Genomic DNA, 22,339 nt, shown 5'->3' with positions numbered 1-22,339 from the left:
TAATTCTTCATCCGTATAAGCATCACATGTTTGGTTCACCGCTCAAATTTTTCATTATTCGGGCGTGCTCCAATTGAAGGTACGCCAGACTGTATTTGACCGACGGTTCTTCCCTGCTCCAGAAAGAGAGAATTGAAGAGGTAGCGAAGGGTACGTGGTACTGTGCAGAGAAGACTGCTGTGCTTTGTTTTGGTCAAATCTGTACCCCCGATTTGGGGTGTAAAAAACTCTGTGCGGAGGATTGACTACCTCCGTCGCCCGTTCCTTCCGTTCCCTTTAATGAGGAGTTTCCCTCTGCGTTTTGAAGCACGCCCTTAATAAATTGAACTTTTTTTGTTTCCTCTTGCTTGATCTTTTTGTATTTTTATTTTTAGTCTAATTGTGATCCCTGGTCCCACTTTTCAACTCCTTTGTTGCATAGACTACATTGTTCAATGCAAGTGATTGTAGATGTACACGTCATTACCAACTTAAAACAACTTCACTAAAGGGAATAGCACAACATTTCAGATCCATTCAGGCACCTGACCTGGTAGAATGAGATCTATATAGTTTATTTTGAAGTGACATGAATCTTAAAGACCTCCCTTGCATCTAAGGCAGACCCTTTTTAAAATTGCTCGGCTGGAATTTCCTCAAGTACGTGTGTTACCTGAGGGGATACTCACTCATAGCACAGGGGCACTTTTCTCCACTGGATCAAATTGCGAGTATTAAGAGAAAAGTTTCAGGTCATGCAGCTTAGGAATAAGATTTATGTGACCTTGTCTGTTTCTTATGCAAATTTTCACGATCATTGGAACCGAAGCTATCAGTAGAAAAATCAAATGAAACCAACGACTATTTTACTATTGTTAATTCTGTCGGTTTTTTCGTAATTGAATAAAATACTGAGCTATTGTAATTGTAACAAGTTAGACACTATTACCTCTCATGAGTCATGAACATTTCTTTGTTGCCAGAGTTGTATTAGCTAACAAGCTTGAAGCTTCCATGTTTCATTTTCAGTGCAATGGAAAGTATGTGACGAGACATTGAAATCGGTTACTCCTTGTATGGCCTGGACATTAGGTCTCAATACCAAATAATTACCAGAACTGGTGCGACTAGTTCATTACCAAACTGAAACTGGGACCTTCTTTTCTAGATGTTATTTCTTTTCTTACTGGCACCAAGCATGGTATATCCGTATCCGTATATGCTGGTTTTAGAGAAAACTCTTGTAGTTAATAATTATTATTTCAATTAGAAGGAATCATTTGCAATTTCTTTAAGCATTATTAATATTATGCGGCAGTTCCTTTATACCATAGCTTAAATTTAACATCAATAATGAAATCAGTCTGTTGATATATAAAATTGGAGATCATTTGTAAGAACCCTATGTTACAAAGTCATTTTCATTGCAAAAATACCCAACTTAAAGAGGAAATTACAAGAAAGTAACTGTCTGCTGCATCCCTAGTACATGAAATTCAGAAATTATAATATTATGGAAGTGGTAGAGGCTGAAAAAACAAAACAGCTCAGAATAACATAAAACTGGCACTTGATTATTTTTACCAATTCCTGCATAATATAGAGCAAGGAAAGTAGAGTCCCGTCTAGTCTACAGTACTTGCCGACCTCTGAAAACTGTCAAATTTACAATCTTTCCCTTTCCTGATAACTCCGGCAGCTTCCAATTCTAATCTGAGGCTATATGCCAGTGCCAGCACATCAGAAAGTCCTTGGGGGCAATACAAAGAGCATGTTATATTTTCTTTTAAAAACCTTCATCACACTGTATTTTCTAGGCAGGGCAGTGAACTCATAGTCAAAGACTTGGCTTTTATGAAGAAGTATCCAAACTAGGATACTTGTTTTTTATTCATCCAAAGGAACAAAATTTAACTTATTAGTAAATAAAAACGATTACAACATATTACAACTGATACTCTCTATTACAATAGGCACATTGTAATGCTCTCTTCCTCATATACCACCAGAAAATTTACGGGTCAAAAAGGGAAAGTTCCTAATATACAGAAAGTTAAAAACATATCCTAGTACAAATTAAATATATATATATATATCAACCAAAAGGAACAGAGACTTTGAACTGTTGCTCACTGTTTGCTCAAGTAATGACAGTTGGCTTCTGCCTTCCAGTGAATTCCTCCAGCTTAGAGATCGACAAAGCCAAATCTATTCCAAACAACAAACGAATACCTTGTAAGACCAATGAATTCAGACATGTGAAACAACATGCGATATTCAATATTATCACGGTTAGCAACCAAATATTAAATGTAATGTTTTACCTATCAATGGCTTCAGCGCTACTTGTGCATCAAGATTGTGCTTGGAGACATCAGGTTCGAATTGTTCGATATACAATCTTATTGTTGCACCAGCTGATCCAGTTCCCTGATATAATATTTCAAAGATATATAGTCAAACAAAAGATATTTTCTAATTTCTTAAATATGTGCAATAGAAATCTAGTATTAAGAAAATCATTCAAGTACTTACCGAGAGCCTAAATATTATCCTTGAGCCGTCCGTGAAAACAAAACGAAGCCCTTGCTTTGTTACAACACTGCCATCGACCTATATTAATTAATTATTAAAAAAAGATTAGAGATTAATTTGTTATGCTGTCATTTTACAAAATAATACCCTAAATGTCGGAACTCAGCTTGTGGCTAAAATTGTAAATGCAGAAAGCTTAGGAAAATAAATTTGGGGGGGGGGGGGAGGGGGGGTTACAGGATCTGTGTAGGCAAAATCATCTGCAAATTGAAGTGTGTAGGGTCCTGCAACATAATATATGAAATATTAGCAAGTAATTCGAATTATAAGACTAAACAATTATTTTTTTCTGAAAAGGAAAATGAACAAACCGTATGTATCTCCAGGTTTGCTCCCGGAAATTATGTCACGAAGGTACTGAACCATTTGATTCGCCCTATCAGACTCACACTCCTACAAGCAGAAACGAATTAGAACTATCCTAGACAGAAACAATTTGAAGTTACTTATTTTGGACAGAAAATGCCATACTTCATAGTCGTATCTTGAGAAGAAATTACGACCAAAGGTAGACCAGTGCTCCAGGGCAACATCTGCAACAGAAACCAGCTTCTCTCCCACCTTACGGTTTTTATTTTTTTCTGCAAGTATTGAAAGCCATGCCAATACAGCCCTGTAAAAGGATTAAGTCTCAGCACTTCAAGAAATGTCAAAACAATTTCTTACCACAATCTATTGCACTGGTAAAGTAAAACGCTGTTGTAAAAAGAGTTGGAAGTTCTGAATAGCAAAGGAAACAAAAATGGGAGAAATTAACCAAATTTCTAAATTTTTTTTTAATGGAAGTTCTCACCAGATTCCATCCTTTTCACGGATATGATCTGAACCTGTGCCGAAACTCTCCTCTCCACAGATGGACAGCTTACCATCATCCATTAGATTCCCGAAAAACTTCCAGCCAGTTGGCACCTGCAATTAAATGTAAAAGATCACATAAATTCCCATTGTGTTCCCTCAGTTGAGATTATAGCACTGCCATTTTATACATACCTCAAAGAAAGGAAGCTTCAGTTTTGAGGCTACTCGGTCAAGGGCCCCACTTGTCGGCATTGACCTAGCAAGTCCCTGGAACATGATTTTTATTCAATGATTTAGAGTGCATGATCATGGAGGATTTATAAACAAAGGGTCATGAAATGAAATTACCTTGGGACCAGAATTGAAATAGGGAATTGCGGCCTGCGCATTGGCTGCAATCATTGCAACAGAGTCCGAAGGAGTAATGAAGAAGCCTTTTCCAAGAATCATGTTTCGGTCTCCGTCACCTACATGTTTGGAATCCTTGGTTAAAACTGAAATGAACAAAAATTGCATGGAACTCTAGTAGTGTCCCCATATTGCGAGAGAAAGGGGTGGTTTTAACTCTAATATAACACTCCAATAGTCCAATTGAAGGTCTTTGCAGCACACTACCAGTGTCTCCATATGGCAAGAGAAGAGAATAATTGCAACCCTAATACTACACTCCAATTGAATGTCTTTGCAGCACTTTAGTATTGTTCCCATATTGCGAGAGAAGAGAATGATTGTAACCCCTAATACAACACTCCAATTAAAAGTGTTTGCAACACTCTATTAGTATCTCCATATGTCAAGGGAACAGTGACAGCAATATATAAAATAATGCAATAGATAAAATGAAATCTTGAATAAAATCCAGACAATTTAAAGACACAAAATGCATACCATCACTAGCTGCTCCAAGGTCTGGAGCATTGCTCCCATACATTGTCGTTACGAGCTCTTTTGCATACCTGCCCATAATTTTATAAAAATTTCACATTTTCATTGTAACGAAATTTTACAATTTAGAAGACATTTTTTTCTTACGTTAGATTCGGGTCAGGGTGACCGTGACCAAAATCTTCCAATGGCACCCCATTCATAATGCAACTCTGACACAAAAAAGCAAAAAATAAATAAAAAGAACAGGCTTAATTGGTAATATAAGAAAATGGCTATTATATTGAATAATGACATTAGAGATATAGATCATAACAAACCGGACTAGCTCCAAGCCGATCCACAAAAATGGGCTTTGCATATGCACCAGTTACAGCATGCATAGCGTCAAATATGAACCTGCAATTACCCAAAATGTTTCAAAAATGACAGCGTTAACTTACAAACGACTTAATTTTTGCGGCTAGTTGGCTTGCAGTTCTTTGAAAATGATACCAAATGTTTGTGTTTCATTTGTAAATGACACCTGACTTCTCTAAGATTTGCAATATCCAGCACCCAGATATTTGCAACTAGCACCCAACTATTAGTGGTAAATGACACCGGACTTCTCTAAGATTTGCAATATCCAGCACCCAGATATTCGCAACTAGCACCCAACTATTAGTTCAATAGGATGGCATAGGTTGTAGGTCAGTGATATGGATCCTTTTGCCATTTCTTAACTAAGTTCCACAAACCAATAATTTTAACTCAGTTAAACCAAGTTAAAGTGCAAATGAAAATTTGTAAATTACTATGGTTGCACTAAATGGCATAGTTATAGTCATTTTTTTTCTTTTGGCTCAACTCTCTTTTGCACTTACAGGCTGGGGTGGATATACAGTATAAGAATGGGGGTCAATTGACCCGCATTTTTTTCAAAAAAATTTTATTTGCAACTTATTTTCTATATAATTTATAGTAAAATGTTACAATTAGTGTAAAATGACTCTCATTCACAGCAAGAATAATTTTATATGATAGACCCTCATTCACGTTTGACCCCGTAACTTGAAAGTATGGCTCCGCCCCTGCTTATAGGGGTGGATCTCAGCATTAGTTTCTCACTTTTTGGACTTGATAATTCATTATGTGTACCTGAAATCAGGTCGAGAGAGAAGGTCCTTGACAAGTTGAAAATCAAACACTGCCTGCAATAGATAAAGATATGTCGATGAAAATTCAAAAACGCAGTATAATCAGAAAATATGTAATGAAAAAGAAGTTGAAAAGGATACCTCCATTAGTTCGAGATAGTCAGAAACAGGGTCAACCACTTCAACGGAAAAACTGCCATAGCTTTTCACGCCTAGAGATGACAGATCAACATCTGGTATATCTGCCATCTTGATTTCCGAGATCTGTATATGCAAATCAAGATTTTAATGTCCTGATTTACGTGAGCATAACCTGTATCTTGTCCAATGAAATAGGATAGAGGACAAACCGAGAGGGTATTTCCATAAATTTGGTCGGTAATGGACTCAGGTGCAGGTTGGCCGCTGTTGTAATTGAACTGTATGCACACAAAAACGACAACAAAATATCTGAAGATAGATGATAAATAATTATAGGAAAGCAAATGAATGGATAGATGAAACTTCACCTTAATACCCCAGTCATAATCAGGACCACCAGGGTTATGGCTTGCACTCATTATAAAGCCACCATTAGCCTACCAGATTTGAAAACATAAAAAGCAATGACAGTGATGAGAATAGTACCAAACTACCAAATATACCCTTCAATACCCCTTGTAAAATCTCAATATCACATATAGTTAAAAAAGGTACCCTTCCTTATTGACATCTGGAGAGATGATAAATGCATGAAAGGTAATTAGGTACTTGTGAAAAAAATAGGGAAGATAAAGCGGGTGTAATATATTGTCAAGTGAGAAGTTTTTTGTGTTATGCGGTTAGACATGGTATTATCATGTTATATATGGGCATATATAGTATTCACAATAGATAAGTAAAATAAAGGTAAAGAAGAACCTTTCTTTTGCGGATAACTGCAGAAACAGCAGGAGTCGACATTATTCCGTCCCTGAAAGAAATACATTGAACACTCGTAAGTGTTGTCTTCCACTAAAAGATGGATGTTTTGCACAAGTACCCTCCAAAAAGCCCAATTAAACACGAAAATATTTAAACATGCATGAGTGATATTGTGGTACCAAAACAAACTGATCTTATCATATTTGAGTAAACTCAGGTTAATTTACATTACTCACCTGCCCACAAGGACCTTGCCCACTCCATTCCCAGCAGCAATTTTTATTATAATCTGCCAAGATGACAAAATTAATAATAAAAAAAATGCAATTAATCTTTTATAAATTAAGAAATTGATCACCAATGAATTAATTAGTTAAAACATACCTGTGCTGCCTCTTTGTTAAAATAGCGACCATCGCCGCCCAACACAAGCAATCCTCCTTTGTAATCTTCGGGGGGTAAGGAGTCGAATAAAGCCTATATTAACCATAAAAAAAAAAACAATTTTATTCCAAGATCAACCAATAAAACATATAGCATATAATTGTTTATTGTGGATTTGCCTATTTCATATGCCCAATAAAGAAATATCACCTCACTCCTCAAATGTTTTATTAAGTTGTTACTGTGATGAATTACACGTTCAAAGGCAAGAATTTTTAAAATGTACCATAATTATGTATTTCGCAAGTTCTCTATCTTATCAAATAGAATGTTTGAAATTATTTAAAACAAAATCAGAGGGGGTTTATATGGAAATTATGACTTTCGGTGGGCCACTTTTAATAATATTCAGATTCCTAAGAAAGAATATAATATTAAACGTATGAAGCAGCAGAGTACCTGAATCCAATTGGCTAGGTAGTTTTCCTGCTGGAAAACTTTAACCTGGTAAAACCAAGAAAATAATGTAAATCAACAAAAAATCCCAACGAATTGCCTAATAACTAAAACCAATAACACAAAAAAAAAATTCAAAGATCAGATTTTACTATAACCTTTTTTCTAAGTCCGCTTGTTCCTGTCTTCTGCCCCTCAAACGGCTTAGTTGGAATTGAAGTTATCTGCCCACCACATACAAATTTAGCATGAAAATAATGTAAATCAGACGCACTAACAAAGAATCGGAGAGAGAGACCTTCAGAGCTTGAGCGGCGGATGAAGAAGCTCTGACAATCAACCTCTGGAGGGGAGCTCGGCGAGAGAGGAAGAGGTGGTCACGTGCTAGAAGAGGAGAGCGCGATGAGATCACGTGCGGAGGTGAAGATGTGAGGAGGGAATTCAGCCTCAATGCCACGGACGCCATTGGAGAGTGAGAAAGAGAGAGGTCGCGGGTTTTTAGAGGGAGAGGGTGCTAATTTTGTAATAGTCTTGTGATAGAGAGAGACTTGCCTCGTGTGGTGATTAAATAAGATCGCTCCGCCTCTCGGGGTGTGCCTGTGTTTTGGTGCCAACGGTCGTATGGATCCAAAGCGTGGGGGGTCCAGTGTCTGACAATTAGCGCCTATAGGTGGACCCCACAGATGCCGCCACGTGTCTGGACTTGTGATCGTCCGAATTATACTCATCGGATGCCAATTGCAAGAAGCAACTCTGCATTTTTTTTTTGAGAAAAGATTCATGTCCATTATATTTTGTCAATTATTTGTTTACAGTCTTATTCGACTCTAATTTAATTGACTTTAATTGTCTTCGGTCCTCACATTCTAACGGTCTCGTCTTCCTATTTAAACAGGTCGGTCGACGACGGAACCTTCCTTTTTTGAATTTCATTTCCCAAATTTCCAAATCCGATCAGATTTGCTCTGCATTTGGCGATTTCATTCCTCTTTCGTCGCGACGCAAGATTCAGCCGTCAATTACATTCAAACGAATCGCGAGTTCTCGTACCTAGTTCGAAACTAATTTCAGACGTGAATCGAACTAGTTTCAGGCGTGATTTTGATCTTTTGAATTTTTCTTCCCTATTTCGCCGCGAGTTCAGTCAAGCTGGTCTTAATTTCATTGGTACTGACCTTTATTCAAACGAAATCGTAATTTATGTGATTTTTGTTGTATTTTGCTTCTATCATTCATTTTTATCGCAATGATGATTTTTTTTTAGATTACTAACTCAATTTCGTTGTTTAAACATGATCGCGATGGAAGAGTGTATTTCGATCAGATAGAAGACGACGATATTCAAATCTAGTAAGTTTTTCTGTTAAATTTGTGTTTTTCATTGTATGCAGTAACAAATTTATCATTTCGACTGAATTTTTATCAAAATATTATTCATATGTTGTAACATCGTCTGATTTTGTATTTTCTGTTTTTTACAGTACATATATATATATATGACTTACAATATATATTTCACATTTTACAGTATATTGAATGTTTTTTTTTACACTTACCTTTTCTCATTCATTTTTCGTTTTGCAATTACGAATTTATTTGAGATTACTCACTCGATCTCGTTTTTTATACATGATCGCAATGGGACGTTCAGCATTGGAGCGGAGTAATGATTGAATTTGTTGTAAGTTCGCTGGATTTTATATTATTCATTTTTATAATATATAAATATATGTATTACAATATATATGTTATATGTTACAGTATATGGCAGATTGAATTGTTTTCATCTTGTACTCTTAGTTTTGCGAAGATGTGGATGTTGCAAACTGTTATGAAAGTTTCTAGATGTTTGAAATTGTGAATTACGTTTTTTATAAGATTTATTATTTAAGTTACAACATTGAATGATGAATTTTATAGTACTGGTGCAGAATGAAACGTTTTCATATTGCACTGTTAGTTTTGCGAAGTTGTGCATTTTGCAAACTGTTATGAAAATTTTTGGAAGTTGAAAATTGCAACGACGTTTTTTATAAGACTTGTTATTTAAGCTACAATATTCAATGATGAATTTTACAGTATTGGTGCAAGTCAAATAACACTTTTTCTTTATGTTTGAAAATTGTCATTAGTTTTTATTATATTTTTTTTACATAAGTTACAACTTTAAATTAGGAATTTTACAGTATTACACATCTTCTGGTGAAGAAGGGGCATATACGGAATATCATTGGCGCACTATCAGCTGGCTTAAGAATTTTCTTTCCTGGAGGACTTGTGAGTGTTTATTTTATTTTATTATACTTTGTTCATCTAACTATTTTACAGTATTGTTATACTAGCTTTCCTTTATTGTGGCAATTAACTGCAGGTTTAAGAATTAAAGTTTTTATTAATTGCTGATATCATATTACATTTCGGCCAAACCTGATTGGAAAGATGTTGCTGTGGATTATAAGGACTGCCCAAAACAAGGAGAGAAATCACAGGACTGCGCTATCTTTCTCTTGCGTTTTGTGTACAATACTATCACAAACAGTCCTATGATTTTCACCTAGGTAAATAACTTGGATTTATTACAAATAAGAAAGCAAGATTTATTACAAATAAATCCAATTTGTTTCATTGTTTATTTTATTTTTATGCAGGATGATATCCCGAAAGAACGCGTGGTTCTTGTGATAAGGCTTCTTACTCATTCCAACAATGAACACATGAGGTTTTTAATTTAGAAGTTACATCTTTCCATAGTTTTTTTTGATGATTTTCTAGATGTTAAATGATATAATTAGGTTTGATATTTTGTGGTGAATATTATGGTTTGTGTTGAACAGATGCTGTGTGTGGTGAATATTATTGTTTTGGTGAACATATAATGTATGTATGTTTAGATTCAGGAAATTTATAGTATAGATGGATTTGATTTATAGTTTAAATTTGGAAATTTTATAGTATTTATTGTCTGTAGGTTGTATTTTTTTTTTGTAGTTTGAGTTGAAATTTTGTAGTTTTTACTTTTTATTTTTATCCTTTTCATATGTTTATTTTACATTATTGAAATTTTATAGTTTTTATGTTTTATTTTCACAGTTTACATTCACAATTTTACAGTATTGAAAATTTATGTTTTTTAATTTGTATTTTAATCGTTTTCATCTGCTAATTTTACATTGTTTTAAATTTATAGTTTTTACTTTTTATTTTTCAATTTAAGTTTACAATTTTACAGTATTGCAAATTTATATTTTTTAATTTTTATTTAATCTGCTAATTTTTCAATGTTGTAATTTTATAATTTTTACCTTTTGAGTTAACCGTTTAATTTGATAATTTTACATTATTGAAAATTTACATTTTTTTAACATTTTATTTTATCGTTTTTATTTGTAAATTTTACATATATGTTATTTTATAGTTTGTACATTTTATTTTTATAGGTAAAATGGTCAATTTTTACAGTATTCAATGTTTTGATGATTTTATTGTGTGTTCAATCTAAATCGAGAAAAAAAGAATACAAAAAATTAATCGGGAAATTTAATTTTTCCTTTTTATCACGTTTTTTGTCAGAATAACTGCTAATAACTAACATTAATTGTCAATAACTTTCTATAACTGCAATTTCTGAAAGTACAGTTTGAAAGTACAAATTTTTTGTCCTGTTGTGCAAGTTGCAATCTTTTATTATCTATCATGGGACCGCTTCAAATAGTTGCTGGATGTTTTGTGATTAACTTATATATTTTATGTTATATATTGTATTACTATACAGTATGTAGAAGTAATTTTACAGTATTCGCGTAAGTAAAAGCTGTGGACAAATGGTAGACAAAAGGCTGTGGACAATTAGACGCTTCCTTTTTTTTTAGAAACTCTATGCAAATTGATAATTCAGAATTCATCATAATTCTTTCCTCAAAAAAAAAATTGTCCTAATTCCAAGTTTTGGTCTCAAAAGACACTTAGAGGGGGGGTGAATAGAATCTTTTTAAATTTTTAATCTAAGTTATAAGTCCCTAGTGTGTCTTATAGTTATTCTTGACGGAAAACTTTGTCCTAAACTAAAATATAAAATAGATAAAGTAAATAGTAGAGTTTAGAGGCACTTGACATGAGAGTTATTTACGGAGTTCAGCACTAACGTCTACGTCTCCGGAGCCCGCAATCTTCGAGATGGCGCACCTTTCTTTACCCAATGAGAAAGGAATATAAGGTGAAACCGGTGAGCCCTTACAATCTTCTGAAAAATCACACGGCCCGAGCACGAGTAATAAAGGCTCAAAGAAAACAATCTGAACAACAAAGGGCTCATGGATTGCAAGGTGAACAATAAGGCTCAAGGTAATAGTTGATTTGATCACGTAGGATCACTCTAGGAGTTGTTGTATCAATTGAATAAGCTTGAGATTGATTGTGAGTATGGAAGTTTAAGTGCACAAGCAACAATGGCTTTCTCTAGATCTAAAAATATGAAATATTAAAGTTGGGGGCAGTTAGAGGTACTTTTTAAACCTTGGTATAGCTTCTATTTATAGATAGCTGACAAAAATGAATTAAATGGTGCTGACCGTTGCAACGGTATAGGGACCATTACAACGGTAGGTTAATTTGAACATGTTTGGATTAGGGACCCATAACGGTGGATTACGGTGCCTAACGGTAGGATTCAGTTGACAAACAACGGTAGATGACCGTCTCACAATGGAAATACTCTAGAATGTTGACCGTCAGGTGACGGTTCTGATCGATTTAAACTATGACAGACTCAATTAAGGGTTTATTTATTCCGTTGCAACGGTAGGCCTCACTTAGGTCAGTCTCAAGCTTATTTTACCAATTTTACAAATTAAATATCCTTAATCCTGAGATAATACTTCTACTGTCCAATATCTTATGCTTCATGACTACCTTCTTGATGTTGTATTGCAATTCATTAATTCATCATTGATGTGTATTTATTGAATCTTCAGTTGTCATGAACCTGCACAATGTCTCAAGAAGAAAAACTGTAAAATGCAATTTATATATGTTTTGCAAATCTAGTAAAATAGACAAGTAGATTATAGCACAAGCCAACAATCTCCCCCTTTGACGATTTGCAGAACATACATATCAAGTGAGTGCATAAATTGGTTATTCTCACAAAGTACGAAAATTTTAAAATTTTTGAAGTTTTTGTTTTTCCCTTTTTCTTGTGTTTGTGTGTATTCACTTTTTTGTGTGTTTGTGTGTGTGGTGTCATGGAATACTAATATAGCATGAACTTGTAATATCTCTCCCATTTTTTGAAAATAGTTAAAAGAGTGGAAATAGAACATATTTATGCTCAAAACAAAGAGAGGGCTCCCCCTCAATTCATGCACTCCCCCTTAATTTGATAAAATTATAAACTAAGGCATAAAAATAAAAATATCAATAAAATATTGAAATTAAAGCATGTAACTTTACACTAAATTTGAATTTTGGAGTGTAGGTAGTGCAACATATGGAACATTGACTCTTTTTAGTTATGAAAATGTTGAAATTAATAGAGTAGAACTAGGGTGTTCTTAAGTTCACCAAGTCTTTTGGTGAACTCAAGTCTAAAACCCGTCAAATTGACTTCAAATGACAAATTCGAACAGTTGAAACCCGTCTGCCTTATGAGTGATATGTCTACATGTGAAAATTTTAAACATTTTAATTAATTTAGTATAAAGTCAATTGGTCAAAAAACGTTCAAAAATGAATGCTTTAAAATTAATTTGTTAACCTTCTAATTTTGACCGCTTGACTTTATACTAAATTAATTCGAATGTTTAAAATTTTCACATGTAGACGCATTACTCGTAAAGTAGACGGATTTCAACGGTTCGAATTCATAATTTGAAGCCGTTTGATGGGTTTAGACTAGAGTTCATCAATGGACTTGATGAACTTAAGAAAACCCTAGTTCTGCTCAAATTAATATATAAATTTCTTAATATCAATGAAACTTGACTTGATCATTTTATACTCCTAAAATAAAATAGTATTGAGATTATAATATTGATCAAGTATATTAGCCTCTTATACTAGACAAACTATTGAGATTATAGCACAAAATTTATGAATATTGAAATTTAAGATTATAAATTGATAATTTTGGTGATTCTTCTAATCAAGAGAAGTTTGAAGTTTTGATGAATGATCAATTAGTTGTGCCTCTAAATTAGGCAGAAATATTGAAATTATATTGTTGAAATCGATCATATTTTCATCTTTTTCATTAAAACATATTTAGATGTGGTGAAATAATTTTGCCTCTAAAATAGACAGAAATATTGATATTAGAATTATTTTAATATGATCATTTTTAGTCTTCTAAATTAAAATATATTGAATTTTAGAAGTGATCAAATAATTGTGATGTTCACTAGGAGACGCAAATTTTCAAAAACATAGAAATTAATATTAAATCCTATGATACATCATTCAAGGAAAATAAAATTTGAAAATAAAAAACACACATAGATAGATAGATAGATTTGTCTCTCCTAAACTCCAATGAACTAGTTCTCCTTAGAGTTTGGCTCCATTTCAATCTCTTTCTCCTCGTTTGGCTTCTTAGCATTATCCTTGTTAATCTCCTCATTTGGCTTCCTTTTATGTTTGTCTCGCGCCTCACGAATGCATTTGCAATCGACGCATACAAATGAGTTAAACCTTGGATCAGTGGAATGGACCAGCTTGATGAGAACACAACAAAGATGGAAGGCTGGGTTGCAATCATTGCAAGTAAACATGCTCCAAGCTGTGCCATCTTTTTCACAAGCGAGACAAGTATAGTACTCCACAGGAGAATCAGCATCAACTCAAGGTCGGGAAGAATGAAATGAATACTCATTTTGGGAGTCTTGAGACCAATTGAAAGACATGTTAAGGTATAAGAATTGATGAGAATGAGAGGCAAAATTATGCTATGAATTTGATATACAATGATGTGCCTTAAATAGAAGACGAGGAAGATTTGATTAGGATTTCACACCATTGAGCATAAGGCAACTTGATATTATTTGGGAAGTATATTGATTTGAGATGATAGGAATACTAAGAATTTTGGAAATACATTGTATTATTGACAGGATATCAATCAAACTCTGGAAAGTTTTGGAAGAAAGAATATTAATAAACGGGAAGGAAATCTACCAAAATTATGGTCTGCCGCTATGGACCGTTGTAACAGTACAGGAACCATTATAACGGTAGGGTTCACATTGTTGTTTCTGGAGAGATTTTGAAACTGAATTTGAATATTTTATTTTCTATTTCAATTGAAGGACCAAAAATTAATCTTCTAAGGTTAGCATTCCTAGTTTGTAACGAAGTTCATTATGTTGTTGAGCATTTAAAGGTTTCATAAATATATTAGCAATTTGATTTTTAGTATCAACATATATAAGTTCCACATCTCCTTTTTCGACGTGATCTCTAATGAAGTGATGTTTAATTTCCATGTGTTTAGTTTTTGAATGAAAAACATGATTCTGTGATATTTAAATTGTACTTGTATTATTACACATGATTGAAACTTTATGAAAATTAATTTCATAATTTTTTAACGTTTGCATCATCCATAGTAATTGTGTGTAATAATTTTTGGCCGCAACATACTCGGCTTCCGTAGTAGAGAGTGTGACGGAGGTTTCCTTCCGACTTGACCAAAACACTAGTGATCCACAAAGAAATTGGCAAGTCTCATTTGTGCCTTTTCTATCTACTCTATAGCCGGCAAAGTCGGCATCCGTGTATCCTATGAGGTCTAGATTGTGTTTACCATACTATAAGCCTAAATTTAACACACCCTTAACATATTTTAAAATTCTTTTAACGGCTTTGTTATGTGATTTTTTTGGATTGACTTGAAATCTAGCACATAGACACACAACATGCATAATATCGGGCCTACTAGCCATTAAATAAAGTAAGCACCGATTATACCTCGATATTTAGTGATGTCCATGGATTGTCCACTTGGATCTTAGTCGAGCTTTGCGGATTGTCACGGGTCTGGCGGGTCTACGGGTTCTGTCGGGTCGGGTCCGACGGGTCCCATTTGAGGGAGTTGGACCAAACCCGTGCTAGACCCGTAGTCCAAAATTAGCATGGGTCAGTCCAGGTCAGGGCTTGGGGTTTCTGGGGATTTCTGGGGGGTTTGGGGGTTCCGAGGGTTTCGGGGGGTTCTGGGGGAGTTTCTGGGGGGTTCGGGGGGGATTTATGGAGGGTTTCTGGGGGTTTCGGGGAGCTGGTCGGGTTGGTCCTGGTCGAGGCTAGTCGAGTCGGGGGTTTGGGTGGGTCAGGTTTACGGAGGTCTAGTTCAAAAAACCAACCCAAACCCTTGCTAGACCTAACCCTAGAGTTAGTCCGGTCTGATCCGGGGGTCTAGTTAGAGTCGGGGCGGTTCAGAGACGATTCACGGTTTGACCGGGTCGGATCTGACTCGGTCGGGTTTTTAAAAACCACTACAACTAATAGGGCATCCAAAGAAAAAAATACAAAAAAAGTTATATTAATTTAACACCTAATTAAAAACTTTATTTCATACTTAGATACAACAAAAATCATAAAGAGTCGAGATTTTAACAAATTTTCCTAATATTTTTATTGTAGGAGTTTCGGAGTTTGTTGTTGGAAGGTATATTGATGTGATGGATTCTATTTTTTACATCTCAATATAAATTAGTGACCACCATTACTAAGGGAGCGATCAAATTTTTATTTCTACATCTAATGGCGATTTGATTCGTCAATATTTCTAATTTTGTGAATTATAAAATGTCATCATTTAGCCGTCACGGTTTTATAAAATATGATATTTCAAAATCCATTAGCATCTCGATCTGGTAATTTGATCGAAAGTACATGTGAACAATAATGTGGATCAGTGTTGTAAATAACGGTATGCGTCGTCGGACGGATAGAGTATCACCAAATGATTAATCGGGAATAATTAATAATAATCGGCCGATTAATCGGAAAAATTCATGACAGTTTGATCACCGCCAATGACTAATCAATCGATTAATCGACCTAAACGGACGTTTTTTACAACACTGATGTGGATACACAATTCATGTGAACCTCGATAAAGATATGTAGTTGGCGTACTGCGCCAACCGTCATCATATATCATATATAGAGTAGAACTAGGGTGTTATTAAGTTCACCACGGGATTTGGTAAATTCAAATTGACTTTAAATTACAAATTTGAACTGTTAAAACTCACATGTCTTACGAGTGATGCGTCTATATATAAAAATTTTAAACATTCGAATTAATTTAGTATAAAGTCAAGCGGTCAAATTTAAAAAGTTAATAAATTAATTTTAATGCATTAATTTTTTGAACTTTTTTTTACCACTCAATTTTATATTAAATTAATTCAAATGTTTAAAATTTTCACATGTAAACGCATCACTCGTAAAGTATACATGTTTTAATAATTCAGATTCATTATTTAAAACTGATTTGATATATTTTAAACTTAAATTCATTAAATAACTCTGGTCAAGTTAAGAACACCCCAGTTCTACTCATCGTATGTGATACCACACTGAACCCAATACAACACTCAAATCAAAACTAAAATCAAAAGTGTGAGTTTCGTGAAGTAATGACTTTCGTAAAATGTTTTTCTTTTGGCAGTTTAGCGGCTTGTTTGTTAGTCTTGTCGTTTTCTTTGATATTTCGAAAAAAAAATATCTATATTAGAACTACAAAATAATTTAATACAGATAGAGTGTGTTTGATTTGTCAAATGATGATATATTTAAAAATAGTACAGCTCTTTTGTTTTTCTTTGCAGGAAAAATAGTAAGAATTTATAAATGCAAAACTATAGATGGAAATTATCTCATATTAAAAATTCATTTTTCTTCAACAAAATACTTCTCTTTCTGATGTGAAGTCGGAAAGAATTTTGTGTAATTTTTTTTATAATTCTAGCGTATAATTCAATTTTAATGTACATTATAATTATATAAACATCTTAAATAATAATCATTGAACCTTGAAGGATTAAAAGATCATATTCATTAATATTGAATTGAGATCTATTATATAATAAGGAAATAATTCTATGTATGATGTTACTATTAAATATTTTTTTGTTGTTTAGGTACAACAAAACCATTAATAATCAAGATTGAAAAATTCTCCTAATAGTTTTATGTTAAAGAGTTTTGGAGCTTGATGCTGGAAGGTATGCTGATGTGATGGATTCTAAATTTTTAGATCACAATCTAAATTAGTGATCACAATTACTAGAGAGCAGCAGCAAATGGTGATTTGATTCGTTAATATGCGGATAAAATATTTATATATTTTAAAAATTTATTAAATGCAAAACTTTTGATGAATTTTTTTGTTTAACTTTGTTACCTTTCAAGAAATTTTGAACTCGAATATTCACGATTCAAATGCAATTTCAATAAATTAGACAAATTATCCCTTTTTAGGTAATTTCTATGTACCTCTCTTAACTTGCTTAGTTTTTTATTTACCCCAAAAGACTTAATTATCCCTCATAAATTAGACTCATGTAACATTTTCTTATTTACCCCTCATGTTAATTTTAATTTTGTTTTTTGTTTTTTTTGTTTACTTTATCCTTCGCATGTCTTGCTCACAAATGTATGATTCCCTTTAAGGCAGATGGTGTAACAGTGCAACAAATATGTATCCAAAGAGAAAAATATTGATTGATAGGTGCAGGTCTATTTTTCAGTTGAGAAGAAACCGATAATTATTATTTTCAGTGAGAGTTAATGGTAATTTTGACTTTGTAATTTTTATTCAGAGGTAAATTAATTTTTATTTTTATTTAACATGATACTAATTACATGAGTAAATAAAAGAAAGTAAGAGTTGATAGATAAATATTTTTTGCACGAATCTCAACCGTTCAAATAATACCGGCCTATTGTGCTATCCTCAGATAGGCACAGTTCATGTTAGGCAAAAGTAAGCAAAAATTAAGGCTGGACTAAGTAAAAAAAAAATTGGACTGTGTAAAGCTGAATTTTAAGGTAAGCAAAAACCCACATACAATTGGTTTAAGGGTTAATCCAATACTAGTGACTTGATTTTAAAATTTAGAAATAGGTAGAGAGTAGAGACTGAACTGTGTGAAGTTAAGAACTTGTTTTTAGTCTAGTGACAAAGGCACATAGCGTCAATGTGGGAGGTCATGAGTTTAAAATCCACAAGTGGAGAAATCTTCTATAATATACATAGAAATTTGAAAGTATGTTGGGTGACTTGACCTCCAACTCATGATTTCAAAAAAAAAAACTACGTGAAGTTGAATTCTAAAATAAGTAAAAGTCCACATACATATGAATTTAGACTTTTTTTTTTTTTTGAAAATCTTTGCAGAAGTTGCAAAGTCGTGAGAGGGAATCAAACTCTCGACCTTTAAATACAATAACTCTATAATTTTTTCCTAACCAATTGTTCTACCTCCCCTTTCTCAAATTTAGACTTAATTTTCAAAATTCAAAGAGTAGGCAATAGTCCCAACAGGACTCCGCCTTTTCTATACCATAGTTTTAGTTAACTAAGATGATATGAATAGGGGCGGACCCACCTTGAGTCAGAAGGGGGCAACCGCCTCTCTTTGGATTTAGAAATTCAGTGGAAAAATACAGATCCGTGTACCACTTTGTCCTTCCCTGAAAATTCTTTTGCCCATCTTTGGAACTGAAAATCTCACCATACCAGTTCAAAAGTATTGTTAATGAAAAATTGTGTTGTTTTTACATAAATTTTATAGAAATTTAAGGATCCGAACCAACTTTGTTGTTTTTCAATATATAAAATTATATTATTTTGTTATTTTTATTATGTAATAGTATGTTATTTATATTATTTTTTATTATGTTGATTGTTTTTTTTATCTAATATCTTATAATTAATGGGTTGAACCCTGTAAGCTATTTGAATCCGATTTATGTCACTCCCTAGCATAAATTCTGCGTCCGCTCCTGAATATGAACTTGCAACTTCGCAACCTGCCTAGCAAAAGATAAGATCCTAATGCTAGGTGCAATGCCTACATAGATGCCAATATGGCACCAATTTCTCCGCGTTCAGCCCTTAATTTTACGAAAAAAATACCTTCGACTCAAAATGAAAAGCAGCACAAACTTTTCTCAGCCTCTGAATGAATACTTGGAAGTACGCGTTTAAGACTTTATGCATTCGGTATTCTATTCTCCGGTCCCTCAAAACCAATCCAATAATAATTTATTCTGGGTGAATTAAGCCAATAATTAACGAGGAGATCATGCTATGACAAGTAAAGAGAACAGAGAAGGATTTGTCTCAAGCCTGAATTCGTAATTGCAATGATCTTAGTTGGATTTGTTTAATCAATGGAAAGAGATTCCCATTTCTCACTAGTGGAGCTTTACGCAACCTTCAATTATAACCGATCAAAAGAGGCATTAATATGCTCACATTGCCACCATACCTCCTCCTACGCATAATGTATTTAGCTTCTCGTCTATAAGTGCACACCAACTACAATTTCAAACAATGTAAATGTAAACAAACGCAAATCTAGTCGGTTAGAAAATCAATGCACCATATATTCATTAATCATTATTCATCTTCGTTGATTAAAAAAAAACGATCATATTGTTTTGAAGAAATGATATGTGTTTTTTGTGTTATACAAAATGTTATATATTTTGTTTTCTCAAATGAAAGCTGGAAGTCTAGTCTACCAGCTTCCTTCAAACTTCTGTTTATATTACTAAAGATTTTCTCCATTTTATGAGTTTCGAATACATGATTCCTTACATAGAAGTAATGTGTCTTTGTCACTAAACTAAATTTTTTAAAAAGAACTTCGAGCGAGACCCTTCGTCTCTTGAGACAGAAGAGGTGATTTCTAAACCTAGCAGCTGCTAGTACTAAACACCCCCATCCTCCCTCCTCTAATCAGTCCACTCCAGTCCACCTCATGTCCACCGTGCTAGTCAGCTTCTCATCTCTTCAGAGAGAATCGTCGGCTCCGACTATCTCTCCATCTCTATCTCGACTCTAACCATGCCTCATCTTATAACTCCGTTGGTGAAAAGTGCGAAAGGAACAAACGAAGAAAAAGAGACGTAGCCCCTCCGTCTCTTTCCTCTGTCTTCTCCAACAGCCGCTAAACCCTCCGGCTACTACTAAACTCTAGATCTAAAAGACTATTTCCTTCAGCTTTATCCAACCGAGACGTCACCCTAACCTCGCCATTCTCTGTCTTTAAAGCCTCACCAGAACCCTAGGTAGGGTTGAGGGAGACTGTGACCTCCCCTACCCGCTGCCGCCACCACCATCCAAAAAAAAAATGTAGATGCCTCCATCTTTGTGTTGCTAGTCGGTTGGTGCAACGGAGAGCAAGAAGGTGAGAGAAGAGATTGATGACCGCTTGAGTTAGATGTTATGTTGTTAGCGGTGTGTTTAGTTGTTGATGAGTGTTTTAGATTAATTTGTTACGTTATTTGAATGACGGTGTTGTAATATTGTGATGTGAAATGATGTAATTTTATTTTTATTTAATGAAAAATTATATTTGATAGTCACTGTCAAGATTTAAAAAAAAAATTATTAATTTAAAATGAACAAGCCACGTAAATCTGTTTTAAAATTTATGAGGCTCTTTTTACTTGAATTTGATTTGTTCGATTCAGTCGATTGATCTGATTTAAAATAGTATAGACCTACTTTTGAAAAACTAGGTGATACCAATTCGTACAAATTATAGTAAGTTCAATTTTGTATCAACTAATTTCTTTCATAAGAGACATAACAATTAGGCCATTGATAAATAGGGCTGTAAACGAGATGGCTCGGGCCGAGCTGGACCTTGGCTCAACTTGTTAATTCTGGTTCGAGTCTGGATCGAGCGAGCTGGACTTAGGTCTCCCGAGCCAAAAATCTTGGCTCAGCTTATGACAAGCCAGCCCAAACTAACTCACAAGCTGACGAGCTGACTTACTGGACTTTATTGGACTGTCGTTATACATATAATTGCACTAAACAAATTTTCTTTATGCTATGCCATTTCTTTTGCTTCCAATCGGGTTATAATTCTCACCATATACATTAATATATACATGTTGTTTCTTTTGAAAAATCTCAACCGATCAAACTTTGCAACACAAATCTCAAAGCATTGTTTGAATTTTTGGAGAGTAAATGAAATTAACCACAATTCATATCAAGTTCGGGTCCGCACCTCTTGATCTCCCTCTCTCTCTCACTACACGTCCCCACCAGGGGCTCTCCCTCCTCTCGTTCTCCCCACCAGGGGCCGAGCTGGTTATGGATCGAGCAGGCTCGGTCTGAGCTGATCTCTAGCTTAGCTTGTTTATTTTGGTCCGAGCCTGGGCCAAGTTGGCTCATTAACAGCTCGATTTACTAGCGAGCGAGCTAGAGGCGAGTCACGAGCGATTCACGAGCTTTTTTGACAGCCCTATGATAAAGAATCTGTTGTCTTCTATTTCATACTCACAAAAAATTACTGATAAAATATCCTTTTGTAATTTTGTAGAATAAGTATTCCATATACATTATTCCTGTTATTTAAATGCAATTGAAGAAAACATTTACTGCTTAAAGAATAAATGTTCAAATATATATATTTTTATGAAATCATGGATTGAGGATCAAGTCACCCAACATACTTTCAAACTCTTATATATATTATAGAAGATTTTTTTACTTGGTGGGTTTCGAACCTATGACATCTCACATGAGAATCATGTGCCTTTGCCACTAGATCAAAGAGAAGTTCTTTTAAAATATATATATTTTTAAATTAAAGTTGAAATACTTAACTCGGTATGTTCGGCTCCTTGAGATTAAGTGGGTTTTCAAGGGATTTTTATTCTCCATAGTCCACAGTCCGTTTGGTACTTCGGCTGCCAATTTTTGTTATGGGAAAAACCCATAAGAATATCCAAAAAGTTAAGAAATTTATGGGGTTCTAAACATTATCTCTTAACTAATGTTTTTATTCCCACACAGGCACCGAAGAAGAAATGTATATCTTATATTTTTTTTTTCTTGTTTCTTGGTTTATTTTTTATTTTTTATAAATTTTTCTTATTTTAAATAAATGCGAAATTTATTTTTTTAAAATAAATCAAGATTTTTCACAACTAATTTTACGGTAGAACCGAACATT

At 33.9% G+C, this 22,339-nt stretch overlaps 1 protein-coding gene across 2 annotated transcripts; it reads right to left on the bottom strand.

Moving 5' to 3' along the window:
• Positions 1-1,829: 1,829 nt before the first annotated feature.
• On the bottom strand, positions 1,830-7,684 carry PGM (phosphoglucomutase). 2 transcript variants are annotated; one of them, XM_078296368.1, is made up of 22 exons: positions 7,438-7,684; positions 7,298-7,363; positions 7,143-7,187; positions 6,684-6,776; positions 6,536-6,588; positions 6,297-6,348; positions 5,906-5,974; positions 5,747-5,815; positions 5,538-5,660; positions 5,398-5,450; positions 4,578-4,656; positions 4,405-4,469; positions 4,261-4,328; positions 3,721-3,839; positions 3,565-3,639; positions 3,368-3,483; positions 3,046-3,187; positions 2,886-2,967; positions 2,752-2,798; positions 2,515-2,592; positions 2,304-2,409; positions 1,830-2,187 (listed from the first exon to the last, which is right to left on the bottom strand). In XM_078296368.1, the coding sequence occupies exons 1-22, from the start codon at positions 7,603-7,605 to the stop codon at positions 2,120-2,122; spliced, it is 1,836 nt and encodes a 611-aa protein (XP_078152494.1). In that variant the 5' UTR covers positions 7,606-7,684; the 3' UTR covers positions 1,830-2,119. The 2 variants fall into 2 exon arrangements, with proteins under 2 accessions (XP_078152494.1, XP_078152495.1); XM_078296369.1 differs by lacking the exon at positions 7,438-7,684 and having other exon boundaries at positions 7,143-7,189; positions 7,299-7,356.
• Between the last annotated feature and the right edge of the window lie 14,655 nt (positions 7,685-22,339).

Source organism: Carex rostrata, chromosome 31, assembly GCF_964058835.1.
Source record: "Carex rostrata chromosome 31, lpCarRost1.2, whole genome shotgun sequence".
Taxonomy (NCBI): domain Eukaryota; kingdom Viridiplantae; phylum Streptophyta; class Magnoliopsida; order Poales; family Cyperaceae; genus Carex; species Carex rostrata.
The sequence above is the reverse complement of the archived record's forward strand: the minus strand, read 5'-3'. Positions and strand labels throughout refer to the sequence as shown.

Coding starts and splice junctions, on each gene's coding strand:
- PGM (XM_078296368.1), bottom strand. CDS start 7,605: ATGGCGTCCGTGGCATTGAGGCTGAATTCCCTCCTCACATCTTCACCT. Junction 6,777..7,142: donor ACCTAGCCAATTGGATTCAG/GTACTCTGCTGC, acceptor TGGTTAATATAG/GCTTTATTCGACTCCTTACC. Junction 6,349..6,535: donor GGCAAGGTCCTTGTGGGCAG/GTGAGTAATGTA, acceptor TATTTCTTTCAG/GGACGGAATAATGTCGACTC.